At 40.5% G+C, this 19,874-nt stretch overlaps 1 protein-coding gene across 2 annotated transcripts in view; it reads left to right on the forward strand.

The window, feature by feature from the left end:
* Nucleotides 1–19,874, forward strand: part of MYO1B (myosin IB) — a 153,809-nt gene that overhangs the window by 22,825 nt on the left and 111,110 nt on the right. For both annotated transcript variants that reach the window (XM_066635685.1, XM_066635693.1), the window contains exon 2: nt 8,126–8,269. In XM_066635685.1, the coding sequence (XP_066491782.1) occupies nt 8,135–8,269 (135 nt within the window). In that variant the 5' untranslated portion in view covers nt 8,126–8,134. The remainder of the gene's footprint in view (nt 1–8,125; nt 8,270–19,874) is intronic.

The raw sequence follows: 19,874 nt of genomic DNA on the forward strand, positions 1-19,874 counted from the left end.
GATGATTGCTTTCATAAAGTGAAAGTGAGAGGGTCTCCTCCCACACTTTTGTCAGTATTTTCAGGCTAGATAAGCTAGACATTGGGGCGATCACACCAACTGAAAATCTAATTGAGGAAAAACTTTTTTTCCACCTGTTGTGGAACACAGAACTGAGTCTTGCAATTCTCGATTAAAGAGCACAAAACAGGGATCTGACTTGCACATTTTAACAAGAATAAATGGATATACAAGGTTAAGTGTGATCATTTTTCATTATTAAATTTATGAGAAACATAATATAGGCGACTTTCTTCCACCAGGGAGGTTAAATAAAATATTGGAGCATTTTACTTGTAGGAAATACTCTTTGTCAAATGTGGAAAATAAATAAATACTGACATAAAACATCTTTGAGAATGTTCTTCTGTTAATTCTGTTTGCCAGAAAAGGTTATCTATAAGGTTACGGGCTAAAATGGCAACCACTTTTTTTAAAATGGTGCTTTGACTTGATTCAAAAGATAACCTTTTTCTTTTGATAGTCACAATGAATTTGTTTGACTTCGGAAAACATACCTTAATCTGGCACATTATGCTTGACTTGCCGCACAATCCTGTGCATGTCTACTCAAAAGTAAGTTTAATTTAGTTCAGTATGACTTACTTCCAGGTAAGTATGTGTAAGATTGAACCTAAGGCTTCAATCTGTTTGAACTCAGGGGAGCGTACTTCTGAGTAAATATGAATAGGATCGACAGTACAGAAATCCACCTTCTGATGGATGTGCCAGGCTCAGTGGCACAACTGTAATAATACTGCACCAACGCTGCACCAACAGCGTTACAACACCAACGCTGGTGTCATTGCGACACCAGCACAACTCTGCTGGTAGAGAGGCAAAAATGGAGAGGAGATTGAGGTGTCTGTGCACCATTGTCACAGTGTCCAAATAGGTTTGGGCCACTAGTTAGAATGGTATAGCACAGGGGTGTTGAACGCGTTTCATACAGTGGATTGACTAGCATTCATTATGCCTGCTGAAGGCTGGAAATAATGTCATTAAGCAGGAAGTGAGGTCATTAATAGGTTGTGACCAGAAATAAGGTCATGTTTCTCATTTAGCAACTCATTAGCTGCAAAAGACAAGATAAACTATACAAATCTTGATAATATTTTCAAGATATGGAAGAGTCCAATTATCACATGGGCTGCTCGTTCAGCAGTGATACCTCAGCACAGCTCAGCAGCTGATGGTGGTGCTGGGAGTACCCGAGGGCTGGAAAAAGAGCTTCCGTGGTCCGCATCCGGCCCACAGGGCCTTATGTTTGACATACCTAGTATAGCACACCTCTAAACCATTTTTTGATTCATTTATTAAAAGCCGTGCCTTGTTTTCAAGATGTAATTTGTTAGCTTTATTAATGATTGGAAGGACCTTGAACACCACTGACAGAGTATGTGTTTGATACAAGGTTTGTTTGAATGATACATTTCCTTGGCCCTGGTCACAGTATGGGGCAGGATATGAGCCCACGTGTCCCCCTCACATCTCACCATCCGTCAGCCTTGTATTCATGTGTAAGGGATGGCTTGGATGAATTCATCATTGACTTTATTGAAGCCTTCCATTTCCTCCAGTTTTATTACAAATATTGTAAGATGAGCAACAGTCTAGCAGACCTGCATACAAAGATTTTTGACTGTAATTTGCCTTGCACACTATTTCTTGAAAATATTTCAAAGTAACCTATACATTTAAGCTCACTTGTAAAGTCTAGCTTTCTAGACTTCAGGCGTAATCTCTGCAAGTAGCTTTAAAGGGTTTGGAGTAGAAGGATATAATTTAGCTGTGTACAATATCCCTTTTGGTCTAGTACTGTTGGAATATGAGGCATAATGGTTTGGCTGTGTCCACATTTGAAATTCCATTGGAGTGATGCATTCAGTACGGTAGGTAGCTTGTAATTTTTGAGTGGTAAAAACAGAGACATGGCTTCAGACTAAAAATTAAGCCACAAATGACCTTATTTGGATTTATGTAACTTGGAAAATCCTTTTCTAATATTGGTTCAATGTAATGAATTCCATGAACAAGATGAACTTTTTTGAGTTCAAAAAATGCCTTTTTTTCCCCAGAAAAATTTTGAATTTTTGTGTGTGTGTGTGTGTGTATGCAGGTTAAATATATATTTAAATTCAGAATTTAAAAAGAAATAGCAAGAAATAGCAACTTGGAACAGTTCACTGAAGGAGTGTAAGTATTCAAAGTCTGTTTATGTAGAGCCCAATTCTTTGTATAATAATAATAATACTGGTATTTATATACTGCCTTTCTGGTCATCGGATTATTCTTCTGACTTTATTCAAGGCAGTTCACATAGGCAGGCTATCTCTGAACCCCTGAGGGGATTTTTACAATAACAGAAAGGTTCTATCTTTCAAGAACCACACGACGTTTCAGATGGATCTTTGATGATCTGGTCTGGCACCCAGTTGCCTCCCAGACAAGCAGCTCCTTCATCTCTCACTTGAAGGGCAACCAAGACACTTCTTTGCTCACACCAAAGAGCAGGTGGAATAACTCAGCTCAGCTTGTCAGCTGCTTGTCTTGCCATTCACGGAGCTGCCAGTGGCCTCGAACTGGCCACCTTCAGATGTTATCTTCGGGCTAACAGAGGCTCTACCCTCTAGACCGGGGTCTCTAAATTTTTTGGCCGAAGGGCCGCATCAAATACCTGGCATGGTGTCGAGGGCCGGAAAAAAAAATTAAATATACAATTTAAATAAATATGTTAGAGATGGAACTTAGATGAATGACCAAGATGAATGCATGAATGGGCTCAAATGCCCAGGATTTCTCCAAGCACTAACACAGCCCAAGAAATAAAGCACACACATTTAAATGGACCCCCATTCCCCCACCCCACAAGCACAACTCTGGTTGTGTTTGGTCAACTGGACCAGAGGCTCTCAGGGGGTCAGAGGCTGGCTGTGGGCCGGATAGAGGCACACCACAGGCCGCATCTGGCCCCCGGGCTGGGGTTTGGAGACCCTTGCTCTAGACCAGGGGTGTCCAAAGTTTTTGGCAGGAGGGCCATATCATCTCTCTGACACTGTGTTGGGGGCCGAATTAATTTACATTTCAAATTTGAATAAATTTGCATAAATGAATATATTAAAGATGAACTTGAATGAATGAATGAAGGTCTTGCAATAGCTCAAGGCCTATAAAAGGCCTTGCACAAAGCAAGGCTGGCCTTTCCTTTGCTGCTGCTACTGCATCACAGTCGTGAAACAACAAGCAGTGGAGGGAGCCCTCATCCCACAGCTCACTCGAGAGGCCAAACAGTCGCCCTCATGCTGAGAGCAGTTGCGTTGGGTCAGTGTGGGCTCCAACAAATCTCCAGAGGGCCAGAGGCTCATTGGAGACTAGGGGCTCCCTGAGGGTCGCATTGAGAGGCCTTGAGGGCCACAAGTGGCCCCAGGGCCAGGGTTTGGGCACCCCTGCTCTAGACCAAACCTCCTGCCCTGTATACTTACTTGGAAGTAAAGCCCAGTGTGTTCAGTGTGCATTCAGAACAAGTGTGGATAAAATTGTCATGGTAGTAAATACAATAGCATCCATTTCTTGCTCTGTTTCTGTATTGTGTTCAAATGATGGAATATTACAATTGGTAAATGATAGCAAGCTTGTCAATAGCCACTCTCACAAGTCAGGTATGAGTAGACTCCAGGTGACTGGGTAGGGATGCTTGACAAGATATTTGTTTCCCCTTTGGAGCTACAAATGACTAATGTGTGTGTGTGCGTGTGTGCAGAATGAACTATGGGCTTCTGTGGATTTATGTACAAGTCTGGTCTGAGGTAATATGATTGACACTAACAGCGTTTATTATAGTGTGATTAAATCTTTGCAAACTTCTCAAGAGCTAACCAAGCACAGTCTGGGCTAGTTCAGATGACCAAACAAATCATGGTTGGCTTCCTTGTTTGTGAATGCAGGTTTAAAAGCTTCCATGTGCTTCCTCCTTTATAGGTCAGGAGAATCATGATTTGTCAGTCCTCATCTCTGTGGCTTATTTGAACCCAGAGCAGTTTAAATATGGTTTAAATTTTTAAAGGCATTTGATTCTTTAGCTGGTCCCCCCAAAACTTAACTTTGCTTTCAAAGGAATCTTAAATAATTTGGGAGTTTTACACTGTAATCTATTTTTTATGGTAAATTTTAAATATTGTTGTAGGACATCCTTACACTTTTTGAGAATAGTGGAACATGCATTCTTTAAATAAACAAATAAATATTTCTACTGGTCATATTAAAATCTTATTTTGAGTCCCTGTTCTTTGACATGATTTCTCTGATACGTTTTGTACAAAGAAAACTGTTCCGAATGTAAATATTTCAATATATTTGTTTCCCCATCTCCTCTGTTTCCTGGTCAACTTTTACTGTTTCTTCCTATTCCTTTGTCTAACAGGCCCTCGTCCCCACTACCTCTCATACTGACGCTCTGCTTGTGACATCAATTTTTATTGTTAATCTTTTTATATTGCCATCAATTTTCTTTTCAAATTCTTTCCTTGCCACAGTTCTTGTAGGCTGTTGTAGGAAGAACTCATTTTTTCCTCTTAATTTGGGCAAGGTTATCACTTTTATAGCATTACTGACCGCTACTTAGTCGCACTGGCTTCCTTTTGGCCCAGTACGTGGCTTTTTTAATTTGTCACATAATTTTACTTGATCCTCTGTTACAGCATTTTCTTATTTCCTGCAGAGCATTCATATCATGGAACTTTAAAGTATTGATGGTTGAATAGTTATTGCAGTCTGTACTTCTTCCAGTTAACTATAAAGCTTCATTAAAGGTAAAAGTAGAACATCAAAGGGCATATTAAGATTAATGTCCTATCCTACCCAAGTTAATGATTAGCTCTAAGAATCTACTGTAAATAGTAACTGTGGACAGTGGAGGGAAAGAACTGTGAGCTAGATGTTTTAGAACATCCAAAAGCAATTTATTCATCAGTGTTACTGTGTTAAAAGTGGAACTTTGCGTTCCCACAGTAATTCAGGAAGATATTGCTTAACAATTGAGAACTAAACAGTCAGAAGAGAGTGGAACCTCAATACTGTACTCTGTGGCTATGTTCTAGAGCAGTGACTTTCAACCTTTTCCATCTCACGGCACTCTGATAAGACTCAAAAATGCTCAAGGCACACTATTGGTTTTTTGACAATTGACAAGATACACTGTACTTCCAGTGTGGGGATCACATCTCCTGATGGCCCTTCTAATAAATGATCCTCTCTCAATTTCCCATGGCACACCTGTGGACCATTTGTGGCACACTAATGTGCCGTAGCACACTGGTTGAAAATGGCTATTCTGGAGGTTCCGTCTGTGCCGCTGCTGTGCAGTAGGTACTCTTTGAACATAGTTACTTGTGGTCTGGAGCACACAACTGGGTAGCCATCTAGGTAGGGGTGGTTTTTACCATGCACTGGTTCAGTTTTTCCAGTCAGGTAATGAAACTAGAATGGTGTCTTGACATGATATTTTCAGTTGCTTTGGAAACTAGTTTTTCTTCCCTCCCAGATGCTGCGCTTCATAACTGTCAGTCTGGCTTGATTTTAACACAGGAGTTAAATAGGTTTGGCTTCTTTTAAACTTGACACAGGAATAGACTGAGCTCTGGGCAGAAGCTAAGAAAAGGAGATGTAGAGGCAGAGGCTGATATATGGTGCAGGGTCAGGAGCAGACTATGGAAGGGAAACCTGAATGAAGAGAAGGTGGCAATATGAGCATAATCATGCAGCATGCCACAATCGAGGTTAAATTTAGTTTAAATAGGAGGTTGGGGTAACCTAAAAACAAGGTAGAAATATGGTGGGGGAATAGAGCTCCTTTAATAGTTTGTGTTCACCCAGGTTTTCATCTTGATTGTGAACTTCCACATGCGCAGGGAAGGATTGTGCTCACTAGCTTTTTAAGCCCTAGTGATTAGTTGCTGTGGCACAAATGAAACCCTGTGTCTGGGTGGGTACAAAAGTGGAGGGGCTGACTAGGGGAATAGAATTGGAGAGTTAGGAGGTAAACAGAATAATTTTTTTGTGAAGACCTAGATGAGGCTTGGTGAGGGAGGAAACAAGATTAAATTTTATTATGGAAGTTCTCAGACTTGTAGAAGATCATTGCCAGCTGTTCTAAAAACCCTTCTTTTTTCTATTTTACTCTGAAGAAGGACTGGCTATACAGGTTGAGTCTCCTTTATACAGGAGGGTTCCATTCCCAGAACTCAAGTGGATGGCAAAAATCACATTAAAGCAAATCCATTTAAAAAACAATGTCCCTTTGCTAGGCAATTTAAAAACAGCCTTGCTGACCTTTGTGATGTGGGACAGAGTCATTAGACAATTCATCAGTTTCTCTCCAGGTGCTTTGAAAGACTTCACTCTGGAGCCAGTGACCCCTCTCTTCACCCATGCAAAGTGATTAGCTTTCTTTTACATGTCAGGGGGAAGGGAGGGGTCACTTGCTATGGATTAAAATTGTTCTAAGTCCCTTGAGAGAGAATGATTGATGGATTGTCAGCCAGCTGCCCTCTCTTGCATCAAGGAACATATTGTTAAACAACTTTTTTCCTTTAATTGAAAGGGCCCTCCTCATTGCATTGAGATAAAACCAGCAGGTAAAAAAAATCTATACCTAATAATAGGTATAATTAGGCTATACCTAATAATACCTATACACCTATAATACACCTATAATAGGTGGATAATTAGGCTATACCTGTACTTATCCAGTGGAAGAGGAATGCCACTTTTCATGTGCTTGGAGGCAATTTGATATACTCATTCTGGACCACGGGAGTGTGTAATTTGGACTTTGGTACCATGGAGAGAATTTGGTGTATGTGTGCATGTGTTGTTCAGAGGGTGTGTATGTATGTGTGTGTTGGGATACAAATCAAAGCTTGGCTAGTAAGCCAAGAGCATATGTTTAGATCTTTGCTTACTGGAGTTGTATTCCCACAAACCAGTCTGCTTGGGAACACATTCTTTTTCTCTCTGGCCTTCCTCTTCAAAATGCTCTTTTCGTTTGTATGAGAAACACTTAAGTTGTTGATCACTTTATCAAGCCTACACAAGTCAGTGGTGTCCTTTGGGATTCCTCTATTGTTTCAATAGAGGTTTGTGTTGTGCAGGTCATTCTAGTACTTTGGTAATTCTTGGCTGCTTAATCACCTGCAACTGACTAAGCATCTGGGATGCCCCATAATTTCTTCAGTACATGGGCATACCCAGCACATGCACATCCACTTAAAATGAAACTCTCCCTATGTTTGAACCATGAAAACTTCTTTCACAGTGTTTGGGAAATACTGAGAATGAATTGACTTCAAATGTAGAGAGACACCATTAAAGATTCATGGGAAATTTTCAGGCTTGTTTTGCTAAGGCTAGTTGGTCAGCCTTTTCATGTTGGATCTCCTCCATGTTTGTAGATGGAAAAATTCTCACAAGAGCAGCTTTTGAGACCATTCCATTATTTTGACAAGGTGCCATAACTATAATTGCATCATCAATGTGTGTAATTAAAGGTGCAGAGATCTTAATTTTGAGTTTTGATCAACCCAATACTCCGATGATCTAATCCTCAAAAAGGATGTTAAATGTTGCCTTGTTTCAGAGGTCTTTAAAAGGTAGAAGTCTAGTTACTTGAGAAATATGATTGTCATTGTATTATACATTTATAGCCCTTATTTCATCTATGTACATTTGCAAAACAGTATTTTAAGATGGCCTAACAGTGTAACCAAAACACAACAATTTATAAATTTAGGAGACCTGGCGCCTTGTCTTTTGGTGTCTTTGACCTTCCTGAGAAACTTTTTTTTTCATAAGAACCATACTACAAACTCAGACAGTGGAAATGGTTGTTTTCTGACCTTGAAGTCAGTGCTCTTGAGTACTTCTGTTCCATATCTATGTTTGATTACACTGCCTGCCGTGAGCAATCTTTTCCTAAATATTTTTTGTGTGCCTTGTAATATGCTAGAAATGTCACTTGAATTACTACATTCTTGTAACCTGCATTTTTGTACTAAAAGTTAATCCCTCTATTTCTGCTTTATTCCTGCAGTGGAGAAAAATGGCAAAAATGGAGGTGAAGACGTCGCTTCTGGACAATATGATTGGGGTTGGTGATATGGTGCTACTGGAGCCTCTGTCTGAGGAATCCTTTATCAGTAATCTCAAACAGCGTTTTGATCACAATGAAATATATGTGAGTATGCTGTAAAAGTATCCATATCAGGGCTTAGCTTTTAATTTCTTTACAAGGTTGTACTATTCCGTTACGAGCGTAGATTCAGAATTCTGTAAACTCCATTTTTAACAACTGAACGAAATATGTAGTTGTATGTATAGTGATGGACAAAGCTAGTTAGGTGACAATATCGTGGCAATCTTGAAACAATCTTATGTAAGATGAGTTATTACTACTGTATATCTTACCTCTGTATAGAAAATGTTGCATTATCAACATTTATTCAAAGATGTTTGGGCCCTTTACGATGCAACAAAAAGTCCTCATTACATTTAGGCTACATGGGAAAAGTGGGTGTTTAGGAGAGCTCTGGAGAGGGCTGATAAAATACTGTACACTGATTCTGGGAGAAAGTTTCAGGTGTAAGAGAAGAAGGTGTAAGAGTTACTTGTGTAAGAAGGTGTAAGAGAAGAAGGTGTAAGTGTGAAGAAGAAAGGGCAGTGTTTTATAAGCATGCAGTAGTCCTTGTTTTGGGTGTTGGAGATGCAAAGAATGATCAAATTCAAGGATATATTGAGTAATAAGGGGTGGGGCTAAACCATGGAGAGTTTTAAAGGTCAGTACATTTTGTAATTATCTTTGTTGCAAAACTTATGTAGTGGTCAAAAATTGCCCTTAATTTCAGAACATGTACTGATTAATTCCCACCTCCCTTTGAACTTGTTTTGGAGCCTGTCTGGCAGACAACATTGTACGCTCATGGAGATGAAAAGAAAATGTCCCTTCCCTGGGCAGACATAGCTGTTAAACTTGAAAATGGTTATTGTTAGGACCTCAAGAGAAAGGATTGCAATATTACTTTCAAAGGGCATTCTTCATTGGAGAAGGAGAAGGTATCATTGGATTCTTATAGTCTTTATTGCCCAGACTCTCTTCAAACTTACTGACAGGATCTGCCAATCCAGGAAACAGCCTTTATTCTGTTCTTTAAGGATCATCCAAGAAACTTTAAGATGGCAATCTGTAGGCTTTTTGCAGATATAAAACAGTAAGGGTTTTATCAGCAGTTCCCAAACTCTCTGGGAAAGTTTGAGTCGCTGTAAGTAGTTGCAGGAGAGAGGAGGTGACGATGCTAGTGCAGGAATACCAGTGCTGCTAGCACAGTCGCCTTGCCCCTTAAGGGAACAGTGATGGAGCTTCCTGGGCTGGGGCAGAGTGACACCACAGTTTGGGAAGCTCTGGTTTTCTGGGTTGGGTGCATGGTCTGAAGACTGTGGGTCATTACCCCTTTCTGCTCTTGAGGATTCTGGTTATCTTCTTCCAATTTGGGTTTGGAACTAGGTGACCATCATTAACAAGGCTTAAAATGCCAACTGGTTTGATCTGAGGTGCCCCATAGGACAGGCTGGGGCTCAGCATGGGGTAAAGGGAAAAAATATCCCTTTGCCCCAAATAGACTTCTAGCTTCCTCCTAACCTGCACTGAATACAGCCAAGCTGCCTGACTGAACCAGCGCAAGTTATTATTAATAACAATAATATTAATAAAAATATTTTTGGGATTGGGCTATGAGTTTTGTTTTACCTTTAAACTAAGCCAGCATTGTATAATTGTCTAGGCTGCTTTTGTTGGCTTTCTACTTTGATTATTGATGCTTAGAGCTAGACTTTTACCTTCCTTAAGAAACTGAAGTAAAGGGTCTAGATATACATGCACATGGTTTAAACAATACAGTCTTGCATTTGTTTATAACAGGTTAGAATCTAAATTTTATTTCTTAAAAAATTCCTAGAGCTTTGCTGTGGGAAAATGATTTCTTGAATGCTGAGATATGTCATTTATTGCAGTCAGATGCCCTGAAATTTGTCACTGGATGGTACTATTTAAGCATCACTTCACATATTGCAATTTAAGACACGTACTTAACTGAAAAATAGTCAAGTGTGAATACTGATCAGGAAGGCATGATTGGCTGTTGTTCCCAGTTGAGTGTACCTCTAATGGCATGCTATAGTTTGATTCTTTGCAATCTTTGACATGTCCTTTAATTTATTCAAGGATTCTCTTCTGAAGCTGTATTTGGGTGCTAAACCCAATGTCTTGTTCAACTTTCAGTTAAGGAAGTAAGATGCCAGTTATTCTTCTTTTTAAAAAATATTTATTTATTTTATTAACACATACAAACATGTAACATACACTTAGGAGTGCTAAATACCGTATACCATTACTATTTAATCATACTATATCTCCTAATCTACTTACTCATCTATTTCTACCTTTTATTGATTTATCAATTTATTTATATAATATACAATAAATTTTCGCTAATGCCCTATACTATATTTTCTAAATATTCACTTTCTACCAAGCGTAAACTAACTTCAATTGCTCATTAATATTAAAACAAAATAATCTAATTACCAAAATTATCACCTCAGCTATTTCAGCTCCAATCTAATTCTCCAATCTAATTACACTTTTTTCTTTGACATAATAACCACATATAAAACAATTCTTCCACACATTTACATTTCCAGCTATATTTTTTAATACATTCTAATTCATATTTATCAATTTCATATATATTCTTTTTTTTTTCTTCAAGTAAATTTGGATCATTGTTATTAGCTGAATAAATCCTCCAATTTTCTTTAACCCTCAGATTACCCTTCAGGGTTCTTTTTCTTTCTTACTCTCCATTTTTTCTCTTGTAATATCTTTAATAATTTATCGCTATAACAGAATCTGATAAATCCACACTTTCTTATATAGGGTGTGTTCATTCTTCCAGTTAACTGAGATATATTTTCTCCTTCTTGTTCCAACAAATTTTGTGATTTGTGCACTCCTGTTACTCTGTCCATCTTAATCTCCATCAGCGCCTCTTCTTCGTCCTGTTGATCAACCCTGTTGATTTTCCTCCTTGTCCGCTTTTTCACTCTCTTGTTTATCTTCTACTTGTTTCTTCAGATCTTCAAATTGTTTCTTACAGATGTTGGGAAAGAGTCTCCAGACTGGCTTGAATATGCGAGGATCAATTCAGCTGTTGTCACTCCATAACAAGCAATCTGTATTAATCAAGATTTTCTGTATCCACATTTCTGGAACAGAGTCCATTTTGCAATTTCTTTCTAGTCCACTAGATGTCCACAACATATTATTCTCCTCACTTCCACCATGTCATTACTACTCTGCCGTCCGCATTCCTTACATACCTCTTGCAGATAACAGTCCAGTGCGGTTAACGGAGAGAAAAACAAAACGGAAGAAAACAGTCTCACCGTCTGTGGTGCAGAGAAAACAATGCTCTTTGAAGTCTAATGAGAATTATATTTATATCCAATTATGTCCAAGAATAATTCTGGATTTTAGTTCACACCTGAGTTATAGTTGTAATTATAATCCACCACCAATTTATTCCACGACAGAGAAAAAGAGCACTTTCAACCTCCTTAAAAAGTCTCTCGTTAACGTCTCCAATATATCCAGGGCTTTTAGCCAAATCAGTCAATCAGAGCCGGGGACAATATTAACACTTATTTATCTTAAATTTCCAGCTTAAACTTTACACTTCATGTTTTTTTTTCTTCCTCCATATGACATCTCAGCACGGAGCCAGCAGCTTGATTGCAGATCACTGCACCTCCCCCAATACTGTCACAAATGGTTAGATTCCTCTGAGAAGAAAGCCCCCCCCCCCCCGTTGAGCTGTCAGTTTTCCAGATACCTGCACGATGAAGATCTTGTCTCTCCTAACAAAGATCTTCAGGTCCTCTTCAGACCTGCAGTATTTGGGGGAAAACAAACTGTCTCCCAGGAGCTCCTGGGGACAATGTCCGTTCGTCCACTGTTGGCTCCTCCTCTTCCAGATGCCAGTAATTCTTGTTTGGTTTCTGGTCTTTTAAAAAAAAATTTTCTTTCAGATTGGTAGGTATGTACGTAAGTTGTCAGACTTGCTAGGGGTTTTTGTAAACTATTGCTGCAGTGAAATTAGCTGTACTGTTTAATTTGGCAAAACTGCAAGTATAATTTTCTTTATTAGCTTTTGAAAACTTGCCTTCCAGGTGGTAACGCCTGTTGCTTAAACAGACTTGTGTCAAAAGGTTTGTCAGGTGCCAGTTTAGTTTCTTTTTTTAAAAAAAAAATACAAAAAACTTTCAAACGAGTATTAAAACTCCCATCTTCATGTATTTGAGAGAAATGGGCAAAGAAAGACCAGCCAACTTAAGTAATTATTTGCTTGTAAAAATACAGTTGAGTTGTATCTGCTCTTTTGGACAAGGGCTTCTGAGCCAAGCACTTGATGGTATTTAGAAATGCTTTTGATTGCCAACGCAAACAAAATAGCTGTTTCACAGAGGTGCCAGGTCATGTACTTGCTACCCGATTTGTGCTGCTTCGTAACTTTTATTTCTAAGCAATGCTAGGAATGTTGTTTCTTTTCCTAATCAGTTGTATTTTACCACTATGTAAATGTGCTACCCTTACTTCTTTTTCCTTCCCTGCTGAACCCAAGCATGTGCTATATATTTTACTTCAATAGAATATTGTTCACTAATGTTCTTTTTTTATTTATTTAAAAACGTATTTCAGCTCTGAGGTCTTAAATCTTGAAATCTGAAACTCTGCTTGCCTCAGTGTCCCACAATTATTGGCTTTGCTTGCCAAGCTGCTGTTTTGGTCACTTCATTCAGAGCCTCCCTACCTGCTGCACGTCTCCCTCTCTTGCTCTGGAGCAGGAGAAGAAAGCATGGTGTTAGGCTGTGGGGTTTGCTTGGCCACAACCTTCCCACAGGGCTATGGAATTGGGAAGCAGTGTCTCCAGGGGAGGTTTGTAGGACTGACAGCCCAATCCTGAGCTGTCCAGGGCGTGTGGTTGTGGCGCCGCCGAAAATGTCTGCCGCTGCATCCTGCGCACTTCAGGCAGCTGCTGCAGCTCTTTGGGAGAAGGGGACTTTCATCTCCTTCCCCCGGTAAATGGAGTAGCCCCACAAAGGGGCTCCATTGAAAAGGTTACTACCTTTGAAATGAACCAATGAAAAGGTCGGCGGTGAATCTAGTGCCTCCGTGTTGGGCAGCGAGCCCAGCATGGAGGCTTTGGATCCAGTGGAGTGTTGCTCCACTGGTCCCGCCTCACTCACTCCCCCTGGCATGCCTTCCCCGCCTCCCTGTAATGCCTCCTCCCTGCCCCCACCTGCCCTCTGCTTGCCTCCCCCCCCAGGAATGCCTTCTCCCCGCCTTCCCCCCACACCCTGCTTACCTCTCTGAGCAGCAGAGATCGGGTACCCGCCCGGCGTCAGCCAGCGCTGGGCTACCACCGGCACTCGCCTGGTGGTCGGGCCCACAAACGTGCCTTATGGCACATTTACAACCGTGTGTGCTGGCAGGGAGCCAGTGCGCCGAGCCCACAATTGGGCTCAAAGACATTTGCTGCCTCCAAAGGGTAAACCCTCAGGAAGAAACGTACGTCCCTTTTGGCAAGCAAGTTCTTCTGGGGTATGCGCAGACACAGGGAGACAGCTGAAGGATAATTGACCTATCTAGAGAAGGGACTAGCACAGTGTTTTTCCATAGATGAACCCCAGGATTGGAGTGAATGTGTGGTTGCAATTGCCACGTGATTTGAAACTCACAGATGGGCTCATGGATGTAATTTCGCACAGAACAACTGTATGTTCTTACCAAAAGTACAGTTTCCTAGTCCTTGGTGGTATTATGGTTTCCTTTAAAGCAAAGATATTTGCTCTCATCCTCTTCTGATTGTGAGAGAGGATGTAGTGGCGACTACAGTTAATGGCTCACAGCTTTTTTCACATAGCAGGAAATGATAGTTTCCCATTACATCTGGACTGGAGTGCTGTGAACATAATAGGGATTATGTGTTCTGCTTACAGGAATGAAAATGAATTCTTAATTTCCTTGTAGGCTAATTTTTTAATGCCAGTTTCCAACTTATCTTTTCCTCAAATTTTGTTTGTCCCAGGCACTAGACCTTTCCTTCCTCAATTCAGTTCTCTAACTGTTCTGTTTGAATATGCAAATATGGTGGTATAATTTATCACGTAGTTCCCCTTTTCATTCCAACATGGTGTAATAGCTGAATAATGGTGTTACCAGTCCAGAAAGTAAAATTTGACACTAGACAAAACAGTGGAGTTAATGGTTTGAAACCATTGTAAAAAAACATAATTTAAAATTAATGGGAATAATCTTTTAAATAGCTTGGAGTTTGAGTGGTCATTTCTGTGTTGATAACCTTGACCTGACTTAGGGTTCAGTGCTAGTTTTAAAGCATTTAGTGAAGACTGAACACTAACTAGAGAAGGTTTGAGAAAAGTATTGAAGCATGATTAAACTGTCCTGCATAATTCCTTATAAAGTTTTAAAGCTGGGCAAAAATAACATATTGAAGATCCTTGTTTGTTATTTCTAACAATATTGGTGAGCCGAGCCCCCAAAATCTGTTCAAAAAGTATATGCTTGTTTTTTCCTCCATAAAGCAGAACAGAACCTGAACTGAAAATTACTTGAGGCCCAATGCTATACAGTTTTCTAGTGCTGATGCAGCCCCCCTAAGTAAAGGAACAAATGTTCCTTTACAAATGTTCCTTTACCTTGGGGAGGCCTCTGAGACTGCATCCTTGCCACAGGATGCAGTGCATGTCCCATTTGTACAGCTACATCAGTGCTGGAACGTTGGATTGGGTTGGGCCCTTGGTTACTTTAAACCTGAACCAGATCTCTGAGCAGAAAAATTGGTAATTGGTTCAGTGATAAAGAAATAAAAATAATTAGGCACTTGAAAAATTCTCTTGGTGAAATCTTCTGTTTGCTCCAGCGATATTTGGAGAATCTTATATTACTCAGTGAGACATCTGAAGAGAAGGAGGCAAAACAGAAGAGATTAGCATGCAGATCCTGGAATTGGAATCTAGAACTCAGGTAGAAGCTTTTATATCCACATAGGCTGTTGTCCAGCAACAAAGCCTTAGTATGAGGAATTCTTGAAACTGAGGTTGGAAGGTTCTTGCATTTCCTTAGCACTACAGGCCCTTATTGCCATCGCCTATAATCCAAAACAAAAAAAAATTACCCTGTTTTGGTAACTTGGTAAAGCTTTTTAAAAGAAAGAGACAGTTTGTGGATTTGGGGCAATACATTTTGGGGATCATTTTACCTAAAAAGAGAGGTTTTTAATTCCTCCTTCCCAAATATCTCAGATTCCAGTGATGCTACGTGGGGGGGGGGCAGTACATTTTGGGGAAATTCCCAGCTGCACTGGGACTGTGCAATCCTATCCACACTTACCTGGGAGTAAACCCTATTGACTATAATGGAACTTACTTCTGCATAGATATGCCTCGAATTGGCCTCCCAGTAAGCTCACTAAACTGAGCAAAACTAGTGAGTTTGTTGAGTAGTTAGGGGTCAAATAGAAATGACTGAGAGATACTTATGCTGATTATACATCACCTTGGTCATTGCTACTGCCTCATACTTGGGAATCTTGTATGCTACACAGCAGTATGAGAAATAGGCATGCTGGTTCTAGAATGTTTTCCATTCCAGTCTGCCTGCAAGTGGATGATGACAAAGAAGTCATTCTGGTCATGCTTATTGGGCTGTGTTAGAGATAATGTCTCATGCAAAACTGTAGTGTATAAAAACTCCTTCATTTAGCTCTTAAAATCCTTTAGAGCTAGATTGGTGGTGGGGAGATTCAGTGGAACTAACCAAGACAGAAGCTGAGAGGAGGTGTTAGACTAATGCTAAATTGTTAAGAGTAAAAACTTAAATTTTTACAGCATACGTTCAATGTCAACATTAGTTCTAAACTGACAAAATTGTTTCTGACCTCTCTGTCTCCCTCTCTCTCAGTCCTTCCCCCTTCCGGCATCATGCAGCAAAAAAACTTAGAGCTGCAGGTTTTAATTACACAGGCTAACACACATTTTGCTTCCTTAAATGTCACACCAATTCCTGGGTATATTTGGGATGCCGATCCCAAAAATGGCATCCATTTTGCCCTATCACATCTAGTTTTGGAGACATGGCATGGCCTCTTTAGTGAATGGTTCAAGCAGCTTCCTCATAAGGAAGCTGCTTGAACCATTCACTAATGAGTCTATACTGTATCTCCAAAACTAGATGCAATAGGGCAAAACGGAGGCCATTTTTGGAATCGGCACCCCAAATTCATATCAAACTACCATAAAGTTTGGGAAAAAACCTTTCTGACCCTCAATTTTGTAGGCCTGTGTTATTTGTGAAGCTTTATGTGACTAAGGGCACAATCCTAACCAGGTCTACTCAGAAGTAAGTCCTACTTTGTTCAGTGGGGTTTACTCTCAGGAAAGTGTGGTTAGGATTGCAGCCTAATTGCCTCCATGAGGCAAATAGTAAAGACAGAACCAAAACTAAGTTTGGTCTCAGAAATATAAGCACTTCACTGTTGGATTCATATCTTTTTCTCTTTAGTCTTTAGTGCCGAGTTCAGTATTCTTGTTCTGTTTTAGCATCAATTGGCATATGTGCATGCCCACACATGCACACACTCTTGAACCTAGGGGGCATGGTTTTTAATGGCAAAAGCTATGGAGGCCATTGGAGCATTTAAGCCTTTCCCCATCACCCTCTCTTGGCTCAAGAGAGCCTTTCCAGCTTATTCCTCCATGGGGTTCCAGGTATGCATGCAGGTATAGTATCTGGAACACACACACTCATCTGTTCCTCTGTTCAAAATTGCAGCCTTCTGAGGCTTTGTGTCATATTTTTAAAAGACTTTGTTACCTGTATTTGCATGTAACAAGCTGTTTGTCGTTGAGGTGATAACTGGGTGTGGATTTAAAGCTATAGTTGTGTACTATAGTTTCTTTCAAAAGAAGTAGTATAAATTGAAGGGTTTATCATTTCAGTGTCTTTTTTGGAGGGATAATTATATAACTATGTTACAAATACTCCAGGGTGGAGAAGCAATATCTTTTTTTAAAATATTCTTTTTCTAGCTTGCAAAATTTTACAGGGTGCTATGCAGGTCATTTGATTTCTAAACATAGGCACCAAGGCACACACATATATTGAGTATACTGAAAAGAACTAGAGGAGACAGTTGAGCATTTTTGAAAACCACATGTTTTTGGCAAAAGGAAATGCTTCTGAACACTTGTGATGGAACTAGTTTCTGATATTATTTTTTTTGTAGCTACTTCACAGGACTTGGGTGTCCAGTTGCTTTTCAGATTTATAGAACAGAAGAATGTGCTTTAAAAAAAAATAAGCAAGCCGGCTAACTCGCATTTGGCCCAAAATCTGTTCGAAGACTACAGCAAGCCTTTTCATGTGTTGAACTGCATATAAACTTTTCCAAACATGTTAATTTAGGGATTTGTTATAATGTGATTGTGCACATAGGATTCCTCTTTCTATCAAACAGTTTTCACTGGTCTTCACTTCTTTTTCTTTGCATTTGTTCACTGTTCATAATTGTTCAAGCTCATGCTTGGCTGAGTTTGTGTTGATCAATAAAATACATTTAAGGCAGAAATCAGGATATTTTGAAAATAAATACAGTTTCTTGGCCAATGTTGTTTTTCAGAGGTTTAGGATGGATGCAACAAACTGTTCGTTCAGGTTTATTTTGGTTGATATCGCCAAATCCAAGCCCTAGAGCAGGGGTGTCCAAAGTTTTTGGCAGGAGGGCAACATCAGCTCTCTGACACAGAGTCGGGGGCCGGGGGAAAAAAGAATTAATTTACATTTTAAATGTGAATAAATTTACATAAGTTTACATAAATGAATATATTAAAGATGAACTTATATGAATGAATGAAGGTCTTGCAATAGCTCAATGCCTATAAAAGGCCTTGTACAAAGCAAGGCTGGCCTTTCCTTTGCTGCCGCTGCTGCGTCACAGATGTGAAAGAGCAAGCAGTGAAGGGAGCTCTCATCCCACAGCTCACACAAGAGGTCAAACAGTCGCCCTCACACTGAGAGAAGTTGTGTTGGGCCAGTGCAGGCTTCAACAAATCTCCGGAGGGCCAGAGGCTCATTGGAGACTGGGGGCTCCCTGAGGGCCGCATTGAGAGGCCTTGAGGGCCGCAAGTGGCCCCCGGGCCGGGGTTTGGGCACCCCTGCCCTAGAGCATGATCGCAGGCTAGGTGTGATAACCTTAAGACAGGCTTTGTGGAGATTAGGCATCTACATGCCCTCTGTATACAAACAGCTAGCTCACTGAGGACTAACTGCCGCATCCTGCACTCCCATGGCAGCCACGGGTGGCACTTTTGTCCCCTTCCGCTGGGTAAAGGCAGTAGCTCCACAATGGGGCTACTTGATTCTCCGCTGACCGAAAGGTCGGCGGTGAAGTAAGAACCTTCGTGTCAGGTGCTGAGCGTCACTCCACTGGTCCCGCCTCCCTCCCTCTCCACTCCCGCCCTCTCCTCCCTCCTTCCTCCCTGTCTCCCCCCTCCCCAGAATGCCTCCCCTCCCCTCCCACGCTTTCCTCTCCACGCTTTCCTCTCCAGTGGCAGAGGCCAGGTGCCCACCCAGCACCGGCCAGTGCTGGGCTAACACGGGCACTCGCAAACAGCACATTTGCAACAGTGCGCACTGGTGGTAAGCTGGCACATTGAGCTCAGGACTGGGCTCTAACCCATAAATTATTCAAGAATGACAGTGTTCCTTGTGCTACCTTTTTTTGCATTTCTCTTGGTTCAATTCAAAGAGAATGAAGTAACATATGTATCCCATATCTTTGAAAATAAAATTGGGTGAGAGTTTGTGCTGACATTAGAAGGGGGTATTATACAAAGCCATATGTGATGTTTGTGAAAATGCCTTGAGTGGTAGGATCTGCCTAGCTGGTGCTGCAAAAAACTAATTGGTTTTTTAAAATCATAAAGATACAATTATGCAACTATATGTGAATCACTTGACTTTGACGAGTCTGCTCTGCTTCATCTGGACTTTGGGAGAGTGTGTCTCCTGGATGATTTGCAAACTTTCATGTGTGTGTACATTTGCAACCTGAAATGTACAGCTGGTAGCCAGAAGTGAAATACTTTTGCACTAAGCCCCTGCATTAAATGGACTAATTCCAACTTTAGTTTTCATTTCTCCTGGCTCATAAACTGGAGTTTTAAGAACAGTGTCCATTGTAAAGCTTTCTACTTAAAAACTCAGTCCATGTGCTCTGCTGCACTTGAAAACTGTAATTCATGAAAGTATAAGCCTTCTTGTTGTACTGTATGACTAGATTATCATGACCTTGCAATCTGGTTTCTGAATTTTTAAAGTTTGGAAAAGAATTGTCTTGCCAGTCTGGTTAGTACTTGGATGGGAGACTTTCTGGGAATACTGGGAGCTGTAGGCTTATACCATAGTCTTTCGAGACTGAAGGTTGCCAACCATTTGCCAGTCATGACTAGCTGTAATGTGTGGCTTTCTGACTGGGAAATATGATCGATCAATCTTCTGCTGTTCCCCTGATCGCTTGGAGATTAATATTCCTGATTTCATAACTGTGGTTGGGAGAGCTCACCTCACGCTTGCAAAATTCCTGCCCCCCTGCATGAATTTCCCCTCTTTTACACAGTTTGTTTTAATTTTGCTGTAGCAACATTAC

Source organism: Tiliqua scincoides, chromosome 1 (genome assembly GCF_035046505.1).
Source record: "Tiliqua scincoides isolate rTilSci1 chromosome 1, rTilSci1.hap2, whole genome shotgun sequence".
Taxonomy (NCBI): domain Eukaryota; kingdom Metazoa; phylum Chordata; class Lepidosauria; order Squamata; family Scincidae; genus Tiliqua; species Tiliqua scincoides.